Source organism: Meriones unguiculatus, chromosome 7 (assembly GCF_030254825.1).
Source record: "Meriones unguiculatus strain TT.TT164.6M chromosome 7, Bangor_MerUng_6.1, whole genome shotgun sequence".
Lineage (NCBI taxonomy): Eukaryota > Metazoa > Chordata > Mammalia > Rodentia > Muridae > Meriones > Meriones unguiculatus.
In genome coordinates, this window is record NC_083355.1 from 78,395,433 (window position 1) to 78,418,647 (window position 23,215).

Sequence of the window (23,215 nt, forward strand, 5' to 3'; positions counted from 1 at the left end):
CATAACTCAGGTTGTTAAAGAAACCCGAACTCCCACTGTATCCCCCTTCAGACGGAAGAAAGCCCAGCTGCAAAGAACACTCTGAGAACCAGACCAGCTGCCCGAATGAAGTTCCGACCGACTGAGTCACCTGGAAAGGACACTCTCTGGCCTGCAGAGCTGCCTGCAGGCTGTGCGATATGCTCCGGGTTCCCAGCCCCAGTGAGCTGCCCCCATGATGAGGTGGGCCTCGGTGATGCAGCTATCTTGGAGTCACCTCTGCCCCTTTAAGTATCCCTCATCCATGCTCCTGTAAGTAACTCCATTGAAACTCACTGGTTCACCGAGTTGGATTTGGGTGGTATCTGGACTTTGGCCAGTCGCGGGATTCCCACCCGAGGTGAGGAGATGTGTGCGTTGTCTTCCTGGGAAAACAGATTACCGGTAACAATAGACCATAGTGTCGTCCCGTATTTACAGCCAGGTTTTCATAATAAACTTTCCAAGGAGGAGACTTACATTATCACAGGAAGAACGGGTACTACTCAGGACAGCAGCAGGTAACATTCGCTAAGACCGAGGGGGAGGCCTGCTTCTCAAGCCCACTGGCATTCAGAGCAGTTAGGATTGATTGCCTCGCTGTGATGATGATAATGCTAGTTAAGCTGCAAATTGGTGAATAACAGCTGAATAACCTACAACAAAAATTACTTAAATACTCCAGAACACGAGGCAAGAGTGTGGAGAGTTTCAGGCCACCACCGTGAGCTACGTGGACACTGTTGAAAATTAAAACAGGAGCCTGGAGGAGCTGGCTCGGTGGTTTAGAGCACTCTGGTTGCTTTTGTTGACCAGGGTTTACCAGCACCAACCTGGTAGCTCACCATTGTCAGTAACTCCAATTCCAGGGGACCTTACACCGTCCTCTGACCTCTGCAGGCAGTGGGCACACACAAGGCACACGTATACTCAGACAAAACACCCATACATATAAGATTCATTAAAAAAATTAACAAATATAACGAAATGGGGGAAAAAATAACCCAAATTTAAGCTGGGTGTTGTGGAGCATGCATTCAGGAGGCAGAGGCTAGGCCAGCCTGGCCTACAGAGCAAGTTCCAGGACAGCCAAGGCTGCAGAGAAACCCTGTCTCTGAAAAACAAAACAAGCAAAATTTAGTTTTGTAATGTCTTTATCTGGGTTATGGTCTTTGGGACAAAAATCTGTCTTTTTTGTTGTTGTTGTTGTGTTTGCTGAATAAAGCAAGCATAGAAAGAAAAGCACCAGCCAAATAACAATTCTGTTTGCTTGTCTCCTCCTAGACTAATTACTATTTTCTCTCTCCTGAGTTATGGTGGATGGGATTAAAACAAAAACGTGTTTGGATTTCGAGTGCGCCTGGGACCCAGGAAAGCATGCTGGCTAGTTCTGATCAGGGAGGGATAGGCTGAGATCACCTGGGTAGGCCCAGTCGACCTGGCGCCAACTGAGGAGCAAGGGAAACCCAGGCGACCCAAGAAGCCTGCTGCATTCCCTGGCCGACCTCCGGGAAGGCTCTGTGTGGAGAAAGCTCAGAATTCCAGGTCCTGCTGTCCTGCGTTCGGGATTTGCTCACACGTGGCCAGCCCGCGCCCAACGCTCGCCTGATGCCCAGCGTCCGCCCTGGCGTCGCCCTCCTGGCGGTCCTGGCGTTGGGTGGTTTCTTCGTCCTGCTCGGGTGCTGTGTCTACCTGGACCGGAGGCGGCGAAGAGACCCCGCATTCCGGCGCTGCCTGCGGGACAGTGAGTGCCAGTGGGCGAGCCTGAGGGAGGGCGGCTGAGCCGGGGCGGGTTCCCAGGCCGGCGCACCATGCCACCCGGCGCTCTCAGCCAGCTCGTGCCTATGTTTGCAGAGAGAAGAGCTGCAAAGCGCAAGGCCGAAGCACCAGCCAGGCAGGTGAAGTGCAGCAGACCCGAACGAGCCTTCTGGAAGCCCAAGGGGAAGAGGCCTACCAATGCCACACACCTGCTTTACAAAGTTTTAAATTTGTATTACAAAGGGGAAGGGGAAAAAAAAGAACCAAAAAGTGGGTCTGATAAGCATGCAGTATGGAGGGCTGGAGGGATAGCTCATTGGCTAAGAGGACTGGCTGCTCTTCCTGAGGACTCAGCACCCACATGGTAGCTCACAGCCATCTCTAACTCCAGTCTCTGGGGATCTGTCGCCCTCTTTTTGTCGTCTAGAAGGCACCAGGCATGGGCATGGTGGCAGACATATATGTGCTGGCAAAGCACCCAAGCACAGAAAAAAAAGAAGTTTTTGTTTTAAGTGTGAACAGTTCTTGATATACACGTGTGCAGGTTCAGCACTTGGGTGGATGAGACAGGAAAGGAGTTCAAGGTTAGCCTGGGCCAAAGGAAACACAAATAAAAAGAGAAAGACATCTGTGAAAAAAGAGGAGCAACTTGAACATTCCCATCGATTCCCACAGGATACCTAGGTCCCCAGGCCAGCCAACATAGAGTATGACTGACTGGTTGAGTTTTTATTTTTATTTATTATTATTATTTTTCAGACAGAGGGTGAGGATGGCCCACATGCAACAGTCTGAAGACAATTTTGAGGGGGTCCATTCTCTCTGCCTCTGGGTCCCAGGTGTCTAACTTAGGTGCTCAGGTTTGGTGGAAAGGGCTTCTTTCCTGCTGAGCTGCCACTGTCCTGATTGGACATTTTAAAACTGTCTTTTCTTCTAATGTGTATGGATGTTTTTCCTGTCTATACACTCTGGGCATGCCTGGTACCTGTGGGGGTCAGAAGAGGGCATCTGATCCCTTGGAACTAGAGTTAAGAAGGTTGCGGACAAGCCAGCCCAGTGGCACATGCATGCCTGTAATCACTCAGCAGAGACTGGCGGATCTTGAGTCCAGGACAGCCAGCCTTGAAGACAAAAAACAAAACAAAACAAAACAAGGCTGTGAACTACCATGTAGATACCAGGAATGGATCCTTGGTCCTCCAAGAAGAGCAGCCAGTAAGCTTAACCACTGAGCCATCTCTCCAGCCCCCTCCCCATTAGTTATTTTTAAAGAGAATTTGGCCATCTTGGTTATTGGCCCAGCTTTCATGAACTCAAAAGTGTAAGAGAATTCCCACCCTTCCATCTTTACAGCGATTAGCCTGTGCCTATATAATGTCCTTTATGCGGGAAGGTTTAGCTGAGATCAATGGTCATGGGGGAGTAAGAACAACCCCAAAGCAAGGCAGTGGACAAAGCCAACAAATGTAACAGGAGCCTGGGGAAAGATAGACCCTTTTAGTGTGGAATTAGTACAGCGGCTACTCATCGGCTATTCACTTATTGTTTGGTTTAGCATTGTTTGGTTAAGCTCGGTGTTTTTAAAATAATACTTGGCTTCCGAATCTGCAGTCTGAGCAGGTTTGGGTGGAGAAGAACAGTTTCGCTCTATTCAGCTTCAGCGAGGCTCGCTTCAGCCCTGGAGTGAGTCGGTTGGGTCAGTTATCTGGAAACACATTCCCTCCTGTTGGCCTGTTGATGCTGAGCGCTCACGTAGGTTGGAACTGTTGGTGTGCGCCTGCATGTGACCTTGTCATGCAAGTCCGTGGCTCCTTACCGAATGCTGGTTTGGGCTCCCGGGGGTAAGCGGACAGGTCTAGATGCTGTGCCCTCTCTGGACATGGCAGAGAGCAGCAGTGTGTAGGAGCGTGCAGAGCTGGGAGGACGTGCTAGGAAGCATCTCTTCTCACTGCGCCCCGCTCCATTTCAAGCAGAGAGGGAACACACTCCAGCTCCTAACAGAGAGACGAGGCTCTGGAGACACGTTTACACAGGAAATATTGCCATGACTGGTTTTGGAAAATTTTTCTACGTAAGGCTCTGGGGCTGTCATTGATCTGAGTCAGGAAAGATACTGAATTTGGGGCACAGGATCAGGGAAGCCTCTAGGGCTGGAGGTGTTGCACATGACCGGGGTGTAAAGTGGGGGGTGTGCCAGGTCTGGTCAGTAAGTCAGACCACCAAAGGGATTGCTGGGAAGAACAGTGTCTGATAAGGTTGAGCCAAGCAAGGAAGAATCAGAGGAGGCTTGGTCCGAAGGCCAGGTTACGGGATCCAGATTGAATAGGAAATCACTGATGATTTCTGAGCAGGAACATTTTTTTAAAGAATAAAAGGGAAACAAATAAAAGCAACAAAACTCTTAAGCATAGGTGTGCTAGGATTAGAAAAGAGGGTAGTTATTGCAACAACATTTAAGAGCAGCAATAAAAATCACACAGCTTTAATCCCAGGACTCAGGAGGCAGAGGCAGGTAGATCTCTGTGAGTTCAAGGCCAGCCTGGTCTACAGAGCAAGCTCTAGGATAGCCAAGGCTACACAGAGAAACCCCGTGTGAAAAATAAATAAACAAGCAAGCAAACAAATAAAAAGAGTAGTTCATGCTGACTGGTTGGAGGACTGAGCAAAAGGAAAAGAAATAAAATAAAGGACTATTCATTGACATAGTTCAGGAAGCAGACAGGGAGTATTGAGGGAGCTGGGCATGTGTGCACAGATGCCATCCTTGACCAGCTGACTCGCACAGAGTCTGCTACAGGTCCTGTCCTCCTTCCTCTGCATCCACGATTGTTGCCCTGGCGCAGTTATGTGTGTGCGAATGTTTGATTAATGTTTGCTATTTATTAGACTAGGCTCCTCATAAGCTTGTCTGCGTTTTGCTCTCCTTCGACTCTGTATCTACAATAGTGTCTGGCACGTTTGCATTTGTAACAACTGCTCAACACTGTGGCAAGCACAGAGAAACAGCTTGTGTGGAGGCACACATGGGAAACCGCAGTATCTGAGGCACGCTATCGTAAAAGAGACAGCTGAGTGCCAGTTTGGTGTCATCTTGGATAGAGAAACTATTATGGTGGTGACTTATTTTCAAGAATAGTTGTGATACGCAGAAAAGCAAGTCTGGATTAGACATTAGAAAAACCAAAATGACTTTAAGGTACGGTAGATGCAGAAGCAGGGCTTTTCAGATGGGTTTTCCACCTAATTCTTTGTTTGGATTTTGAGACAGGGTTTCTCTGTGTAGCCCTGGCTGACCCTGAACGCACAGAGATCCCCTGCCTCTGCCTCCCCAGTGCTGGACCTAAAGGTGTGCTGCTACCACTGCGCAGCCGAAGATTGATTTTCATGCCTGTGTGTATGAATGTATGCATGCCAGGTAAGCACCAGTGATCCTGGAGGCCCGAAGAGGGTGTCGGATCCCACTGTGGGTGCTGGGACCTGAACTCCAGCCCTCTCAAGAATGGCAGGGGTTCTTCACAGCTGAGTTGCCTGCCCAGTCCTTTTCCACCAAGTTCTTAATACAATGTTGTCATCTTGTAGAGGAATAAACCAAAGCAAATACCCTCTCCTCATCTCTGCCGCTGATCCTTTCTCCTCATACCAGGACCTAGTTTCCCTACCTGTGCTCGGCAGGCCTACCTAGGGCCACAAGAAACAAAAAACTGCAAAAGCCAAGCTATTTTGTGGTGGGACCTGCAACCCAGGACATTTAGGGATCTTAGGCAGGAGTATTGTGAGTTCAAGGCTAGCCTGGGTTGCACAGCAAACTCTGTCCTAACAGAGCTGGGAGACAGCTCATTTGTCCAGTGTTCACTGAGCAAGGATGAGGACCCGAGTTTGATCCGTAGGACCCACACTAACAAAAAAACCAAGAACAGAACTGGTTGTGGTGAGGTGTGTCTGAAATCCCAGTACTTGGGGAGTTGGAGACAGGTGGATCTCTGTCTCAAAAAAACAGGGTGGGGTGCTGGAGGGAGGTCTCAGTGGCTAAGATCACTGGCCACTCTTCCAAATGGAGCCAGGTTCAAGTCTCAGCACCCATGTGGCAGTTATCTCCTGTAACTCCCATTCCAGGGGATCGATACCCTCATACAGACATCCAGGCATAAAATCAAGGTCGGCCTTCTAAGGAATGACACCCAAGGTTGTTCCTCTGGCTTCTACCTGCATGTACACACATGCACACTTGTACTCACACACATAAACACAAAACATGCAGAACAAACATCAACAGAGTAAACAAAAGCCACTTTAGATGGATCAAGCCATCAGACAGTGAGTCTAAGACTGTGGCGGGCCCAAGTAGCACCTAAGAGCTTGCTGGAAATACTGACTTCTAAGCCCCGATCCCACATTTATTTTGTAGGTCTGGATGGAGCCTGAGCACTAGAGTTTGTATTGTTTATTTGTATTGTTCATCAAAGGTTATTGATCTTCATATCTCAGGAGCTCTTTTCTGAGGAACCATCCTTGATTTTCCACCCAAAAGTAATGTTTTGTTTTGTCTTGTTTTTTCTCCCAGGCTGGCCTTGAATTCAGAGATCCACCTGTCTCTGCCTCCCAGAGTTCTAGGATTACAGATGTGCACCATCGATCCAGCTTCAAGTTAACACTTCTAACTATCTGGAGCTGGAAAGACATTAGACTTGGTGCAAGACCTGCTGCCAATCCTTCTCTAGACTATGGGTGGGCGCTAGGCTCAGGGGTCTCCTCACTCCTTCCAGTTGTTTCTAGATCTCTGCCCTGGCTAGTGCTCATTCAACACATGCCCAGTAAAACCTGTCATCACAAATTTTCCCCATTTTAACTGACCACAGACAGCCCCTTTTCAGGCTTGTACGAAAGACCAGCTCCTAGGCACAGTATCATTGATGATGTTGGCTGCCTTCTGAAACAGGCTGCAGCAAAACCAAGTGTTCTAAGCAGTCACCAACTGCCACCCCACCCCACCCCACCTAACAATGTACCTTGAGAGTGAGTATAAAAGCTTTTGTTAGATTGACTAGGAATTCCAGGCAAATGACAAAACGAGCCCACAGACCAGAAAAATCACTGCTGCTAAATTAACAGACACTGCTGTTACCACAGGCAAGAAAATGAGCCTTCAACAGACAAAGCTACTGTCACTACATTAATGCCAAGTCCTGCTGTTAAAAGGTGGCACTGCTAAAAGAGCTCTCCTTACTGATGCCATGTTATTTTCTTGTCACCTGTCATTCACTGGGTTTAGAGATCAGTTTATCTTTGAGCCAGGGCTTCATTTTGTAGTCTTGGCTGGTGTGGAATGTTCTCAACAGACATTCTGCCCACCTCCCAAGTGCTGAGAATACAAATATGTTCCACCAGCCCGGCCCAAGAGATACTTCTTATTAAATGTATGTATGTATTTATTTGTTAAGAGGTACTTTAAAATAAAAATTAATTATGACAATAAGTATATACCTTACATTAATCACTCACTGTTACATATTTTTATAAATCCTTTAGTCATGGGATCTACCAAAGGACAAACTACAAGAATTTTTTTTGCAAGAGGTGCAGATGGGAAAACTTTGTTTAGGTAGAGGTAAGACTAAAACATTTTGTTATATGTTTTTAATCATTTTTCTTCAAAAACTCCTTGATTAGCAAGGCATGGTGGGATATACTTCTAAACCAAGTACTTGGGAGGCAGAAGCAGGAAGACTGAGTTTGAGGCTAGCTTGGACCATTACACAGTAAAAGGAAATAAAAAGCAAACACTGACTAACATTTGAAATCAGGTAAATTAGCTAGATGTTTTTACCAGCTCACTGCAGTCACAGGAAGCTGTCTCAGAAGCTTGACTTGGTGCTACTGTCCGCATCTCCCATGTTAGTTAGCACTGCTGTGCTGAATCTTAGAAGTAGGGAAATAGGGAAACAAAGACGAATATCAAAAGTTTAAGTTAAAAATTCTAGAAAATGAAATTCCTAAATTAGCAAATATTTTGGGTTTTTTGTTTCTCTGTGTAGCCCTGGCTCTCCTGGACTCACAATGTAGACAAGGCTGTCTCAAACACACAAAGGTCTGCCTGCCTCTGCCTCCCTGAGTGCTGGGATCACAGGCGTGAGTCACTGCGCCTGGTTTAAGAAACAACTTTTAACCTGGGTACGGTAGAACATACTTGTAATCTCAAAATTCAGTAGGCTGAGGTGAGAGCTCTGGGAATTTCAGGGTAGGCTGGGTTACAGAGTGTCTCCAAAAGTTATCTAAAATGCATTATAAAAAATTTCCTGCCAGATAGAGTGGTGCATGCCTTATTTAAGCCCAGCATTTGGGAGGCAAAGGCAGGAGGTTGAGTTCAAGACCAGCCTGATCCACTTGTGAGCTGCAGGGGAATTCAATGCCCTTTTTCTGGCTTCTGTTGGCACCATGCATGCATACAGCGCACAGATACACATGCAGCTAAAATACCCACACACAACAAATAAATGCATTTTAAATATGAACACACCAGATGTTTCTTCTCTCAGAGTTTACAAATCAAACATGGACAGTCTACCTCATATTGGTAAAAATAGATAGCCACCCTGAATGACCCAAATACAGAACATGTGTGCAATGTGCAAATCTAAAACACGAGTAAACCTGTGTAAGTTCTCTAATTATTCACACTGCAGCTTCACACAAAACCCGGTCTTTACCTTCATACTTGCACTCTTGACTCATCATGGGATTTGTATAGTCATTAGTTTGATATGCAGTGAACTTTGTTTTTGGAGACAGGGTTTCTCTGTGTAGCCCTGGCTGTCCTGAATTCGCTCTGTAGAGCAGGCTGTCCTTGAACTTATACAGATCCACCTGAGTCTGCCTCCCAAGTGCTAGAATTAATGGTGAATGCCACCACCATTGCTGCCATATACATTTAACTTTAATGTTTGCTGCTTTCTTGGTAATTTGTATTTAAAGGTACACACTCTAGAGAGCATTAAGCTTTGGCCTGAGGCCCGGAGAGATGGCTCAGCAGTGAGGCCTACTGTTCTTGCGTGGCAGGGTACTAGCCTGTTGGAGGCTCCACTTTTATTTGCAGCATTCCCGTCAGGCAGCTCATGACCATCTGTAACTCCCTTTCCAAAAGGCTGGTGTGGTGGCGTATATCTTTAATCCCAGCATTCAAGAGGTGGAAGTGGGAGGATCTCTTAGGAGTTTGAGGCCGGCCTGGTCTACATAGCAAGCCAGGACTACATAGAGGCCCTACCCCCAAACACACATACATCCCAAACTCAAGTTCCACATAATCAGACTTCCTTTTTCTGCCTCTAGAGGCATTGCACTCAAGTGTACGTACACACTCATAATTATTAAAACAATAACTATTTTTCCTTTGGCTAAAATGTACCAATCTGTTTCAGGGGAAAGTAGAATGGGGGTTGAACATCTCACCAATGCCCTTTTAGTGTGTGGGCAACCGAAGGAGCTTCTGGCACATTTCAAACAAACACTCCCTCCTGAGGTATTTGAGATGCTATTGTACAAAATTCCCCTTATTTGCCAGGTGAGCATGTATTTAATTGTCCTTCTGAAACATATACAGTAAATAGCCATGGGGAACTTGATTACAGAGAAATACTGACTCTGCATGTAGACCCTCTAAAGTTCTTAAGTTCTTATTTCTGGTTCTAGTCTTTCCTTCAGGTAAGCCCAGCCTATTTTCCGAGTTCTGCTACTGTGAATAGTGGGCTCTGTGACTGTTTTAACATTTCAATTTTAAAGCAGGGTGGCACGAAACACAGAAATGGCTTTGCTAATTTAAGCATATCAGTGCTGTTGTATAATGTGACTTTAGATTGGTAACTATTAAATAAAGTCCATTTGTAAGCTGTTTCTTTTACCAGTTTGGTTAAAAAATAAAACAAAACAAAGTAGGTATACTTATCAGCTAGAATTTCCTGAGAATGCTTGAATTTGTGTCCTAATTTGTTAGCCATAAGATACAAACTTAACTCTGGTTCATTTTATTCAACTGGTCACATTAGTTGTGTGCTGCTGTTTACACGCAAACCATTGCTGTTGGCGGTGGATGTGTGTGCGTGTGCACACGTGTGTCTCACACAGGCACCATGGCGAGGAGAGAGGGCAACTTGGATTAAGTCCGTTCTCACCCTCCATCACATACTTGCTGCGGATGGAGCTCAGGTTGTTGGCTGGTACCAAGTGCCTTTAGCTGCTGAGCCCTCACTAGCCTGGACTCTGAGTTTTAAGCAAAGTACAAGACTCTCCTGACATGACAGTCAAAAACATTTCCAATCTAGCTTCGGAAGGCATGTCCCCTCAAGGGTTCTGAAAACGCAGCTAGGATAAGAGTGTGCAATGTCTAATCTGACAGTAGAGAGAGAAAGAAATGCTTCCTTGTGCCTTGAGATGATTAGCAAGTAACTGTTTTGTGTATTTACCAGCAATTTGAGGCAGACATACATGAATAGAAGCACTGGAAGGAGGATCCTGACTGAAAACATCTCAGCGCAGCCACAACCCAGTCACAATACTGTGTTCTGTACAGTAAAAACGACTGCTCAGTGATATTCTCATTTATTTTTACTTTTAGTAATAAATTTTTTCTATCTCATACATGATTGGACACATTTTGCTTTTAAAATTAACAGTCACAAAGAAAGGAACAGTGGTTTATTTCTGTAACCAAGGTGACCAGCAGCTGAATCTTAAGGCCTCGACAGTGTTGCATCTTACCATTTTTACTGCACAGTAGTAAGGCCTTCTGTTTTGATTCCTTCTGGTGAGCAGTGATTTTTCTCCGGTGGTTTCCACTGGCCAGGTAGTCCTGGCAGATGATGTACCACGAGTCCTGCTGTGTGTCAGGGGGTTCTACCAGATGAATCCTCATCTCCAGTGCAACAGCTGCTGGCAATCTTTCAGTGCGAGTCCATGCCTCAGGGCCTGTCTACCGTGGCTGGCCCAGGAGCCCTGCTTTGGCTGCCAGGGCTTCGTTCTGCTGAATGTGATATTCCTGGAATCTCATGGATATTCTCTGTGTCATTTTTAAATATTTCTGTAAGCAATGTTCTGAACAGGTAACCTAGAAATACAAGGGGGATATCCAACACATTTAAGAGAAAAATAAACATCTTGTACCCTGAAGGAGCCAACAGTGGGAACTTTGCTTTTTGGGGTAGCTCTACAATTAAGTGCTATCCTTGGTTTTCAATAATCACAGCTTTAAGCTTTCATCCGCTGACGAGAATTAAAGTTTATGATATCTCTACTGGTCTATAGGTATCAGGAGCACTGGTGAGCTCTGCCTTCATGACGAGGTTGGACTAGATATTCTATAACTTCAAGGCCCTCAACCCTAGCTAGCTCCTTATTTAGACTGATACATACCCAGTAGAAGGTTTGCTCCTTTTTAATGAGAAACTTGCTTCTGCACATTCTTAAGGCACAACCTTTACTTTTCTCTGGAGCAAAGTCTTGTTATGCAGCCAGGTCAGGTTTGGGATATCAAAATCTTCTGACTTAGCCTCTCAAATGCTGAGTTTCCAAGCATGCTTAACCTCCCCCAGCTTCCACTCTTTTCTTTTTAATATCAACTGAGGTGACCCCAGCTCAGATGGAAAGCATCGTCCAGGTCTTCTCTCACATGCAGATCCTAGCCTGTAACGTGTATGTGTATATACGGAAATAAGTACGATATGTGTAACGCCCAAAGTTCATACAGGACACCAAGAGAAGGTGAGCATCGGGTGCTAAAGAAAGTTGGACTGTGAACTGTAGGACACAGCTCAGTCATGAAAAAGGATAATAAAGCTATTTTCTTCTAGCTTTAACCTGAACACAGTTCCATCACAACAGACATAATAAAGATATTTTCTTCTAGTTTTAACCTGTCAGAATTTTTATTTTTTTCTCAGGGTGGATCTGTGAGTACAAGTTTCTGGGTGTTCACATAGCAAGAACCACTTTGCATCAGGAAGGAATCTAGCATGTTAGTCCTCTGAGGCAGGGACTGAAAGCTGGGTATGCTTTCCAGTCCCATCGGCCACCTATGCAGTGGGAACTCAACATGAGTGCTCCCCGAGCATGTCTGCTCCACTCTGAAAAGCTGACTAAAAACTGTTAGGGGCAGGGGTCTGCAACCTTAATTTTTTCTGATTAAATTATATCAAAACAGTAACTGTAGTGTTGTTAAATATGTAAATTGTATTCCTTTAGATACAGTATGGTTTTAAAAAACAAGAGTATCACATGACCAAACTCCATTGTATACCAGTATGAAATCGGCAAGGACTAGCTAAAACATATTCCTTTAAAGAAATGAGTGTCATATTTGGCATCTCTCCTAAACTTTTTAAGTTCAATCACCTAACAAATGAGATGCTGGCCCGAACTGGGAATGGTCGTCACCCTGAGCAGATATATAAACATGGCCAAGGACACTCGAGCTGAGGTGCCAATCAGCGCTGGGTTGACGTCTCCGTGTGCTGCCTCACTCGCGCTGTGCTTTTCTCCTCAGGGCCAGACAGCAGCTCCTCCAAGCTTCTGGAGTGCTGCTGTCTTGACCAAAATAAAGAACGCAGCCGCTCCATGCTTGATCTAGAAAATGGTCTGCCTTGAGGCAGTGTGACTGTCAAATTCAATGTGGCACCATTAATCTTGGTGCCAAGGGTTCCTGACCGCTTTGGTTCCTCTAAGCCATGGCATGGAAATGGTAGCTCCGTCAGTAGGAGCAAATGAAATGCTCAGATGGAGTCTGTGATTTATGACAAGCTGGGGGAATTTTTAGTGAGTAACACTTTCATACCTCTTCAGGTTTCACCTCTCTTGTTGTGAAGTCTTTAACACAGTCCAAAAAGCAGGTTTCTGTAAGTTTATTGTAGGTTCCCAGGAACTCCTTAAACTATAAATAAGAAGTGCTTTAAAACCCGGGCTTTACAGCAGAGATGCTCTGAAACTTTCTGATACTGAGACAATCTATTCTGACACACCCTTGTCTTCCCCTCCTCCCTTTGGATTCTTTTGCTACTTGAGTAGTACAACATACGGTCTTACTCTGTGGTTGTACCTTTCTCAACTGCTGCTCTAATACTAAGTTTTTACACCAGCTACAGTAGGGTGATGTCTGATACCCTGAGGTGGAGGATCACTTGAGTCTAGAGGGTTGGAATCTGAGCAACAGAACATAATTTGGACTCAAAAGCAAAACAGAAAATGCTTTGTCACCCAACATACATTTTAATATTTTTAAGTGTGGTTTTGGACATAAAAGCTACATTCATATATTCTTTGTTTTTTTAACTCATAACAATTCTACCCACAACCATGTAGCTCAGGTTAGTATAATCTGTCAGTGTGGGTTTTCCTTTCTTTCTTTTTTTCCAGTGGGGTCTCTGTGTAGCCCTGGCTGTCCTGGAACTCCCTTTGTAGACCAGGCTGGCCTTGAACTCACAGAGATCTGCCTGCCTCTGCTTCTTAAGTGCTGGGATTAAAGAAGAGCACTGCTACTGCCTGGCCTGCCTAGGCTCTCAGACAGGCACCACAAGCAGATATTACCTGTTTTTGGGAGTGAAATAATAAACATTTAAACTTTGGGATCACTGACTGACACAGCTACAGTTACTGTCATGCAATGTTTTTCAACCCACCCCTACTGCCCAGTGTCTGTACACAGCCCTGGCTGTCTTGGAACTATGTGGACAGGGCTGGCCTTAAACTCAGAGAGATCGGCTGGCCTCTACCTTCTGAGTGGTGGGATTAAAGGCATGCACCACTACAACTGGCCGAGATCCTTTTCCCTTAATGATAGCATCTTACCTGTTTTATCTGGTCAGATTCTGGTATTTGTGCAGCCATGTTCTTTAAGTATGTTTCTTAGTCACCTTATTTCAAAGTTAAAAAACAAAACAAAACAAAACTTGTCAATTTATAAATGTATTTTTAAGCTATAATCTCACCAGTTTTAATGACAAAAGACCCCCCCCCCCCAGACAGGGTTTCTCTTCGTAGCCTTGGCCATCCTGCAATTCACTATACAGACCGGGCTGATCTTGAACTTACGGAGCTCTACCTGCCTCTGCCTCCCAAGTGCTGGGATTAAAGGTTTGTGCCACCATTTCTTGACAACAGTTCTTTCCTTTCCTTTTCCCTCTCCTTTCCTCTCCCTTTTCCTTCCCTTCCCTCTCTCCTCCCTTCTCCTTCCTTCCATCCTTGCTGGGGGTAGAAGTTGGGGGGGGTGGGAGAAGCATTTTAGACAGGGTTTTTCTGTGTATTCTTGGCTGTCCTGGAACTCACTCTATAGAACAGGCTGTCCTCAAACTCAGAGTTCTGCCTGCTCTGCCTCCTGAGTTGCTGGCATCAAAGGCATGTGCCACCATATTGACAACAATTTATTTGCCTGGCAGTAGTGGCCACTCACCTTTAACCCCATTACTCAGGGAGGTGGAGGCAGACTGATCACTGTGAGTTCAAGGCCAGCCTGGGTCGACAGAGTGAGTTCCAGGACAGCCAAGGCCACACAGAGAAACCCTGTGTCAAAAAGAAAAGAAAAGACAAGAAAAGAAAAGAAGGGAGAAAGGGAGGAGGGAAGGAAGGAGGTAGGAAGAAAAAGAAGAAAAGACACCAATTTATTTTTTAGTGCTAGCTACAAGACTCAAAGGCTGTGCCTTAATTAAATCTCCAATAATAAGCCAGTGTCCTACTGTTATAGTAGGGAGTTAAGGAAAACCAAGAAAATCCTTAAATTCTTCCTAAACTTTCCTAACTGTCCTATTAGTGTCAACTTAACTCTAACCTGTGTTACTAATTTACATAATGCAAAAGCTCTATCAACTGCTGACAAATACCACTTAGTCTTAACAAATCCTATGTATGATTAAATCAACACTGGCCCATAAAAGTTATTTAGTTTTCAAAGTTAGAGGATTATGCATTCTTACATGGAATTGAAACTAAATAGGACCGTTACAGACAGTTGTAAGGTACCATCTGAGTGCTGGGAATTAAACTTGGGTCTTCGGCAAGAGCAGCAAGAGCTCTTAAACCCCGAACCATTTCTTCACCTCCAGTATTCTCATTTTGATTAAATCATGTAAAACACCATAATCCCACTCACAACCATGTACCACACACACCTGATTTTTCCTTCCTTTTATGTTAGTGATGACTACTGACATTTTAAAAAAAGTCATACATAAGGGACAGCATTAGATCTTCTGCACTTGGTATGCTGGTACATGTTACAGCTCGGTGTTCTCTGAAGAAATGATAATGAAAAACATAATTGTGTTTACTTCAGAGAATGCCTTAACAGTTAGTGTGCCAGGAAAGACCATACTGCAAGTTCATGGGTATTGCAAAGGGCCCTGACCAGTTAGAGAAACAGGTCTCTACAAACACAAGCAATGTTCTCTAGGAATACAGTACAGATGTGCTTTTTCTTTATCCGTTGTTGGTAGAATGTTCTTTTGGAATGTACACAATTTACCCTTGTTCATTCAAATGCTGATTTCTCTGCCCCACTATGTGGTTTCAACCAGGATACTGCATTATGATGCTTATTCTAAGCATCACCTGTCTGAAGTTTGTGTAAACATGCGACCATTTGTTCTCTGTATTGCCAATAAAAACAACCAGCCAATGCTGAGCAAGGGAGAATAGGGTGGGACATCCTGTTCTGGAGGGGAGGAGAAAGAAGGAGAGTGGGAGGAGAGATCTGAGAGGACAGGACCTGGAAACATCAGGAGAAATGAACTGGACCTAAGATATGTATAATGTGGGAAATCTGAATGGGAGGAAGCTATGCAAGCTTGGAGGTTTAGGACAGCGTAATAACTGCCTCATATTTTGCTCAAGGTTAATGAAATATTCTAGTCTCTGTGTGGTAATTTGGGTATATAGATGGTTTGGGAATAACCACTTTTTAAAAGATAAATCAATATTAAATACTAATAATCAACAATCCGTTCTCCATGTATAGCTAGAAAGCACACACAAAGGAAATATAAGAAAACAGAGGTAGCGAGAAAGCAGCAGACTAGCTTGTGGCCTTGGGATCTAAGAAACACAGGGATGAGTTCTATGTGCTTTCTGTTTTGCCTTGGACTTAAAACTGAAGCTGCTGGCAACCTCCACAGGGTATCGATAAGAAATCAGACTGCCCTGAAAGTATAGTCTAACAAAACACCCACAAAGGATGAGCAAAAGACAGACATTATTTTATATATGAGCCACTGTACTAGCAAACAATATCATTAGGTGTTTGCTAGAGGCTGCAGCGAGCTACTCCGACACTTGGACTAGAGTGGTGTCAAGAGAAGGCTGATAGAGAACAGGGGATTTTATTCCCATTGGGCAGGAACGAGATCTTCTAATATGTAAGTAGAAACCTTACAAGGTTCTATCCCAATGGGCAGTACCAAGGTACTGGTCTTCCTCTCCTTTGGGGTACTATCAAAGAAGGCCTGGCTGAGATTCAGTATTTTCTTTACGGCCTTTCTCCCCATGACAAGCATGCCTCTTGTGGTACTAGGAGAGGCCACACAGGGAGTGGTAATGAGATACTTTAGCTTCGCTCAGCTAGGGAAATACACAGTCATGAATAGGTCTTCTAATCTGGCCATAGACATAAACCCACATATTCAAGCAGATGACTGAACCTTGAACAGCATTAACTCAATGAAATCCACATTAAGATAAATTACTTACCCAAAAGGTATTTTTTTGTTTGTTTGTTTGTTTTTTCTTGAGATATTTGTTTTCCCTTGAGACAAGGGCTCACAGTGTAGCTTGCATCTGCTTTAAACTCACGTTCCTCCTGCCTTGGCTTCCCGAGTGCTGGAGATTATGCTAAAAACTTTTTGATAAAATTCAACCCACATTCCTACTAAAAGACAGTAGTTGCTATTAAGACTGTAAGGAAGCAGCTCATTGTGTGAGGAGTAATCCCAGCCTTAGGGAGGTGGAGGATTGGCCTAGGCTACAGAGTAAGTTCAAGGCAGCTTGGGTGAGTTTCATGAGACTTTGTTCCAAAAAGGCCGTAGACAGAGATGTCTGCTACAATGTACGGTGAGAACATTACTAGATATAATGAAGGAAGAAAGGGAGATATAATATACACAGACTGAAATAGGAGAGCCCAGATCTATCCCAGTCTAAGATGACACAGAAACTCCAAACAATCTACACAGAACTGAAAACCAACCTGGAGTCCAGCACAGTCTTAGTTGATATTAAAAAACCAAACTACACTTCTATTTTCTAGCAATGACCACACACACGTGCAATGGAATTAAATGTAAGTGCTGTGAGTCCCTTCTGGGAAGATTTAGCAGTCAGCATATCAAAATGTGTACAACATATCTTGAAAACTATTAAGAAAAAATAACAATCAACCTTCATCCTCTCCAATGAAGAGGAAGTAGTTGTCAAACAAATTAACTCAATGCTATTTTTGAGGGCTTTTTGCTTAATTTTGCTTTGGCATCTTTTGTTTATTTATCTTTTGCCTCTTTGATTTTTGTTTTTGTGGGGGTTGTTTCTTTTTCTTTTTTCTTTTTTTTTGAAATAGAGAAAGAGCATGAAATTGGATTGGTAAGGAGGTGAGGAGGACCTGGGGGAATGGGAAACTATCAGAATATATGAAAACAAAATTTTTTAACTAAAAGGAACTATCAGAAAAAGAGGCACCATTGCAATGTAAATTTCCTTCAAACTGATAAACAACACTCCAATTCTTATTATAATCTCAGGAAGATTTCTTATATAGGTAAGATGATGCTAATCAAAAGGACTAAATGAAGACTAAACTGGGAGGAATCAATTTACTTGATTTTAAAAAACTTTCACATAGCTAGTAATCAACAATCAATGGAGAGAAAAAAATAAATTCCAAAAGATTACATACTGTGACTCTGTTTATGAAATGTTCTTTTTCCTTTTCTCTGACCATGTAATGCTGACCAGATCAGAACTCACTACACACAGCAGCCTGGCCTCAATCTCAGAGATCCTCTCACTTCTGACTCCAGAGTTCGGGGATTAAAGGTGCACCAACACGCCTGGCTGAAATATTTTTGGAATGGAAGATGACATGCATGTGAACACAGCAGTGCTTGCTACTGGCTATAGAAGGAAGGGGTTGAAGAGGAGTGGTATTGTTTTTTGAGGGCAAGAACAGAAACCTATGAAGTAGAAATGTGTCTTGATGCTACATCAGAATCTGTATCCTGGGTGAGACACTGTACTCTAGCTATGTAAGATGTTATTCTTGTGCAAAGTCAGGTGAAGTGAAGCAGAAGTGATCTCTACATCACAAGTCTGTGTGAGCCTGCAGTCATCTCAGAACGAGAAGGCTGGGGAAATGCTCACAAGTGCTTGCTGCTCTTCCAGACAACTCCAAGTTCCTAGCACCCATGCCACCAGGCAGTGCACAAGCACCTGCAACTCTAGCTCCAGAGGATCTGGCACCCTCTTCCGGCTGCTAAGGGCATTTGCATACATGTGGCAATATAACTCGGATAGAATTAAGTAGCAAACGAAGCTACTGTTTGACAGGAACTTTTAACGTGAGGATGAACAGGCCTGCTTTAACAACACACTGCCAACTGTAACACTCATTACTCAAGAAACAGCAAACCAGACTATCTACAGTTCACACTGAAAAGGACACATCTGATTTCCTTACCTATAGGTCCTTAGACACATGATAACTAATGCCAAGATCTGGTTCTTTTCCCTACTTCTGGCCTTGTGTTTCTTCATGCTAAAATTCTTTACTTTTTCAGCAAGAGGTGAGTAGCAAGATACAGGGAATCTTCAAGTGTTCTGTGTCAGGGATTGGTACACTGGGATGTCCCAACTTTCTCACGGTGCTGGTGTATATCTACTACTGGTGACAATCGCATGTACCCCAGGCTAGCCTCCAACGTGTTCTATAGCCAAGGATGACTTTGGACTCCTGATCCTCCCAGCCATACTACCCAAATTCCAGGATTATAGGTGTGTTCTACCATGCCCAGCTAAGTGATTTTTTTTCTTATACTTATTTATTATTTTTAATGTTTTTTCTCATTTATTTTACATCCTTTCTTCCCTCCCAGTCCTATCCTGTCTCCCTCCTTTCTTCATCCATCCCAGCTCATCACGTTGCATCAGGACTGAATGTGTGCTCTTCCCCTATGGCCTGTCAAGGTAGTTCTGCCAGGGGAAAGTGATCTAAAAGCTAGCGAGTCCAGTGATTTTGCTAATGTCTCTTAATATGCCTTTAACAATCTCCTCCTTTGTGTGTGTGTCTGTGTGCATATATGCATGTGAGTGCAGGTCGCTCCAGAGGCTGGAAGAGGGTGTGGAATCCCTGAAGCTGGTGTTACAGGCCCCTGTGAGTTGCCTACCATGGGTACTGGGCCCTGAACTTCAGTCCTCTGCAAGTGCAGCAAGTGCTCTTAAGTGTCGAGCCATCGCTCCAGCCCAGGTTATTTTTTTATTTGACCCTGATTGCCAGAGATCATGTCAAATGGCTTGTTATCACAGGGGCAAACATTCAAATAGGGTTACTTTCCGGCTATCCCTGTGGAATCTGGAGAGAATGGACAGCCTTCACTTAGGTCAGAACAGGGCAGGCCAACACATCAGAGGAGCAGAGAAAGTAAGAGTACAGGTGGACTTTATCAGCACAAACCTTTTCTGATGCATGAGTTTCCTTTCTGCTCTGGAAAAGGAACTGTCCCGCCTTCTGTTTGAATGTCTTCAGTGAGGCTGGATTTCTTTCCTGAAAATTGAATGCATTATAATCAGATTGCTGAAAGCCCTTCTTTTTGGTTAAACCTTATTTCTATTGATTAGATAATTTTTGTTTGGTTTTGTTTTCTGAGATAAAAGTCTCTGTGTAGAATAGGCTGGCCCTGTACTCAGAGACATACTTGCCTCTGCTTCCCTAGTGCAGCAAGCATCTGTACCTGCTCAGCTGCTACATGGATTTAAGAAATACTGTGACGTATTTATCTTAGTGTGTAAGTAAGCAGGACAACTGTGGGAGCTGGTTCTTTCCTTCCACTGAGTGATGCTGGGTTCAAAGGTACACACCACACACCCTGTAGCTAATTTATTTTGAAGGCTCTTCCTTTTTATTAGCAAACTGAATGACAGGATAGATCAGCTTTTCCCTTGTAGGCATACGAGTCAAAGCGGAGTACCTGGAGCACTAGGCAAATGTTCCATCACCAAGTTATGCCTGCAGGCCCCTTTGCCTTTTCACTAAGTTAAATTACATAGTCTACAGTTAATAGTTCATTAACATATTTTTAAAAGGAAACAATGTCATGCTATACCTTAAATGTCTCTTGTGATTCTTCTAATAACTAATTAAGATGAACAGTTCAAACAACAATTTACGTGAGTACTTTCAGATTAACTAGAACAATTCAGGACCACTTGAGGCATTCAGACTTTAAAATACAGGATTTCCCCATTACATTTTAACAAATGTATGATATGTCCAATAAGCTACTATTTTGAATATTGCCTATATAACAATAGTTTCCAAATAGCCAAAAATACTATAAGCTCTTTTGATTTTTTTGACTATATCTTCATATTTATTAAGTATGTCTATAAATTGTGCTATGCATTTGGAGACACGGCCTCATGTGTCCTATGAAGCCCAGGCTGGACTTGAGCTTGAGATATTCATAAATGCTGTGAGTAGAGGTATGGACCACCTGGCTTGTAATCTCTTCTCTAATGCACCTTGTTTCTTCCTAAATTAATTTCCTTTTCAGAAGAAAATCCATTTTTTGGGGGGGAGAAGATCAAACGAGTGACCAAGCACCCTGAAATTTGTTTCTTCATCTCACAATTCCCAGAAATATAATACTGAAAAGTAATTAACAGTCATGGTGGTGCACACCTTGAGTCTTTGGCACTAAAGTACTCAAGACTTTAGCATGAGGGAGGCAGAGGCTGGCCGATACCTGAGGTCATTCCTGGTCTACAGAATGAGTACCAGGACAGCCAGGGCTGCACAGAAACCCTACCTTAAAAAAACAAAGCAAGCAAACAAAAGCAACAGGTTCGGTTTCCAGTCCCCACAGAACTCCCGACCAGCAGTGCCGGTTCCAAAGGCCCTATACTCTCCTCTGGCCTTCAGGCACTAAGCAAACATGTCACACACACACACACACACACACACACACACACTCACACGTCTTTATAGCATGAAAAAAAGCTATAAAGAGTGGATAGCTGATACAGATTGAGATGTAAGAGTCATTGCAATTAAGCACCATGTGTGAACTGCAACTATATGCCCAATCAGTATTTTCTTTTGTTGGGGGGGTGGGGAGCAGTCAGCCCCTAAAAAGAGAGCTGATACATAATTCCCTTCAGGAATAAAGTTCATTAAGAAAATGGGCCCTGCCAGGTGTGGTGGCTCATACCTTGAATCCCAGCTCTTGGGAGAGGCATTTCCAGACTTCCAGCAGAGGAGGGAAGGAAGGGAGACAGAGACTGAGACAGATCACTTCTGGCTGTGGGACCTGGTCTTTTAAAGGTAGAAGGCAGCAGGCCCCTATTCTAATAAAGGCATTTTTTTTTGATAATTGGGAAAATCTAAATGTCATTTTAGGTGTGATAATCTTCAGAGACTGTGTAATGTCCTTAAGAAGGCACAAGCTGAAACAATTAGGGCTAAAGTTCATGACTTTCAAATGCTTCAGTGAAACACAGTGTATACTGCAAGGGGATTAGGGGGAAGAGAGGAGGAGAGTGACTTCAGAGAGAAATATAGTTAAAAAAGTGTTAACGAGAAGAATAATAATCTCCTGAGCTATTTTTTGTTCAAAGGCTTTCAGTGAGTGTCTATTTTGAGAGTTCAAATATCTAAACAGAATTTTATTATTTTATTATCTTCCACATAAGCCTTTAGATTATTTGCAGGAAGTTTAGTTAGGTTGTGAGATTAACAGATAACTTTTTTTTTTTTTTTTTGTTCTGTCCTGGAACTCACTTTGTAGATCAGCCTGCCTCTGTCCAGAGGGCTGGGATTAAATTAGGCTGCCATCACACCCAGTATCATTGGACAACTCTTAACTTAGTGCTAATCAGAGCTAAAAGCTCTTGAAAAAGAAGTCATTAGTTTTCCTGCTTCAAAGTCTGGCCTCATGAGAACAAGACTTCTTGAGACCTAGCCCCAGGCATGACATTCCATTGCAAACTAGTCACTTTACTGATTGCTATAACTATAGCTGCTCAGCGTTTTGAAATTAGGGGGCAAAGGTCAGTTTTTCATATCTAAGTTTTACATAGAAATTATGGAAGTTAATTCATCTCTAAGGTCTCTGGGAGCTGGCTGTCATTCCTGTCTTTCAATACACTTATACAACAAATCGAAAGCCAACAGATAAACCTAAGGGACAACAAAAGAGAAACTGTAACAGATATAATGTTTAATCACAAAACGAATCAAGCAGCAACAACAACAAAATAACAGGCTTTCCGAAGGTGAGGCTTTTTAAGGTGCCTTTTTACCCTAAGCTGGTAGGAACGTACATAGTTGAAATATGAGAGATAAAAAGTTGTTACTTACGTTTATATCTTACATTGTTTTACTTAATCTATTTTAAAAGCCTCTGGCAAAAAGCTCTCAGCAATGCGTCCTCCAATATGACAGCAGGGAAGGATGCGGGCCCTTGTGTTCTAGACAGGGTTAAGGACCGAGGTTTTCAGTAAAGGGGCTCCTGTCTGACAGCTCAAGGTCACCGAGTGGATGGATACGTTGCAGTCCCCGGGGCGAGCCCGATCCCCTAGTCCCGGAGGAGGCGGTGTCTCGGGGCCTCCGATTCCTACCCTGCGGATGACAAGGCCTCCGGGGGGGCGGCCTGGCCTCCCGCGGCGCCGCGCTGCCGGTTGCGCAGCCCAAGCACCCGCGCGCACGCGGCGGCTCCCCCCCCGGGGTACCTGCCGGCTACCTTTCCCGAGTGGAGCCCGACACCCCCACCGCCCGCGGACCCGGGATTATGAGAGCAGAGGAGAGCAAGCCTACTTAGCCACAGGCTCTCGCATCAGACGCCGGTGCCGGGCTGAAGGGCTGCGGCGTGGGCAGAGTCTGGGCTCGGAGGGTCGGTAAGAGAGAGGGCGCCGCGCCGCTGTGCAGAGGAGAACACGTGGGGGCAGCGATGTCAAGCGGAGCTGCTGGTCCCTGGACGCAGATTCGTTACACCACGGGTCAGCGCCGAAGGAAAAGCAAGTAACCTCAGTGAATTCTAAAACCACCAGAGAATTAACTCTTACGGTTATCTGTTAGATCGTGCCCTGCCTTGTTCACTTTCTGTCCCACAGCAACCGAATCTGTTGCAATTGCTAAGAAGTCTAATATACTTGACCCCTAGGTCTCTAACGGTCCGCAGCGACTGCAGTGTAAATAACCCTCGAGAAG

The 23,215-nt window shown here is 44.2% G+C and overlaps 2 protein-coding genes across 5 annotated transcripts; one reads left to right on the top strand and one right to left on the bottom strand.

The window, feature by feature from the left end:
• The first annotated feature begins 1,540 nt into the window (after nt 1-1,540).
• Tomm20l (translocase of outer mitochondrial membrane 20 like) lies at nt 1,541-9,552 on the top strand. The gene is made up of 4 exons (XM_021642641.2): nt 1,541-1,762; nt 1,873-1,916; nt 7,303-7,381; nt 9,189-9,552. The coding sequence occupies exons 1-4, from the start codon at nt 1,627-1,629 to the stop codon at nt 9,371-9,373; spliced, it is 444 nt and encodes a 147-aa protein (XP_021498316.1). The 5' UTR covers nt 1,541-1,626; the 3' UTR covers nt 9,374-9,552.
• Nucleotides 9,553-10,349: 797 nt separating this feature from the next.
• Nucleotides 10,350-23,060, bottom strand: Timm9 (translocase of inner mitochondrial membrane 9). Of its 4 annotated transcripts, XM_060387626.1 has the most exons (7): nt 22,823-23,060; nt 22,367-22,476; nt 21,219-21,253; nt 19,463-19,552; nt 13,603-13,667; nt 12,593-12,688; nt 10,350-10,870 (listed from the first exon to the last, which is right to left on the bottom strand). In XM_060387626.1, the coding sequence occupies exons 5-7, from the start codon at nt 13,639-13,641 to the stop codon at nt 10,736-10,738; spliced, it is 270 nt and encodes an 89-aa protein (XP_060243609.1). In that variant the 5' UTR covers nt 13,642-13,667; nt 19,463-19,552; nt 21,219-21,253; nt 22,367-22,476; nt 22,823-23,060; the 3' UTR covers nt 10,350-10,735. The 4 variants fall into 4 exon arrangements, with proteins under 4 accessions (XP_060243609.1, XP_060243608.1, XP_060243610.1 ...); XM_060387625.1 differs by lacking the exon at nt 22,367-22,476; XM_060387627.1 differs by lacking the exon at nt 21,219-21,253.
• Nucleotides 23,061-23,215: the final 155 nt, after the last annotated feature.

Excerpts from the sequence above, each read along its gene's own strand:
- Timm9 (XM_060387625.1), bottom strand. The coding sequence starts at position 13,641 with ATGGCTGCACAAATACCAGAATCTGACCAGATAAAACAG. Across the intron at positions 12,689-13,602 it reads AATCTGACCAGATAAAACAG|TTTAAGGAGTTCCTGGGAAC; the intron begins GTAAGATGCTAT and ends TCTTATTTATAG. Across the intron at positions 10,871-12,592 it reads GAGAGGTGAAACCTGAAGAG|GTTACCTGTTCAGAACATTG; the intron begins GTATGAAAGTGT and ends TTGTATTTCTAG.
- Tomm20l (XM_021642641.2), top strand. The coding sequence starts at position 1,627 with ATGCCCAGCGTCCGCCCTGGCGTCGCCCTCCTGGCGGTCCTGGCGTTG. Across the intron at positions 1,763-1,872 it reads CCGGCGCTGCCTGCGGGACA|AGAGAAGAGCTGCAAAGCGC; the intron begins GTGAGTGCCAGT and ends CTATGTTTGCAG. Across the intron at positions 1,917-7,302 it reads CCGAAGCACCAGCCAGGCAG|TCATGGGATCTACCAAAGGA; the intron begins GTGAAGTGCAGC and ends TAAATCCTTTAG.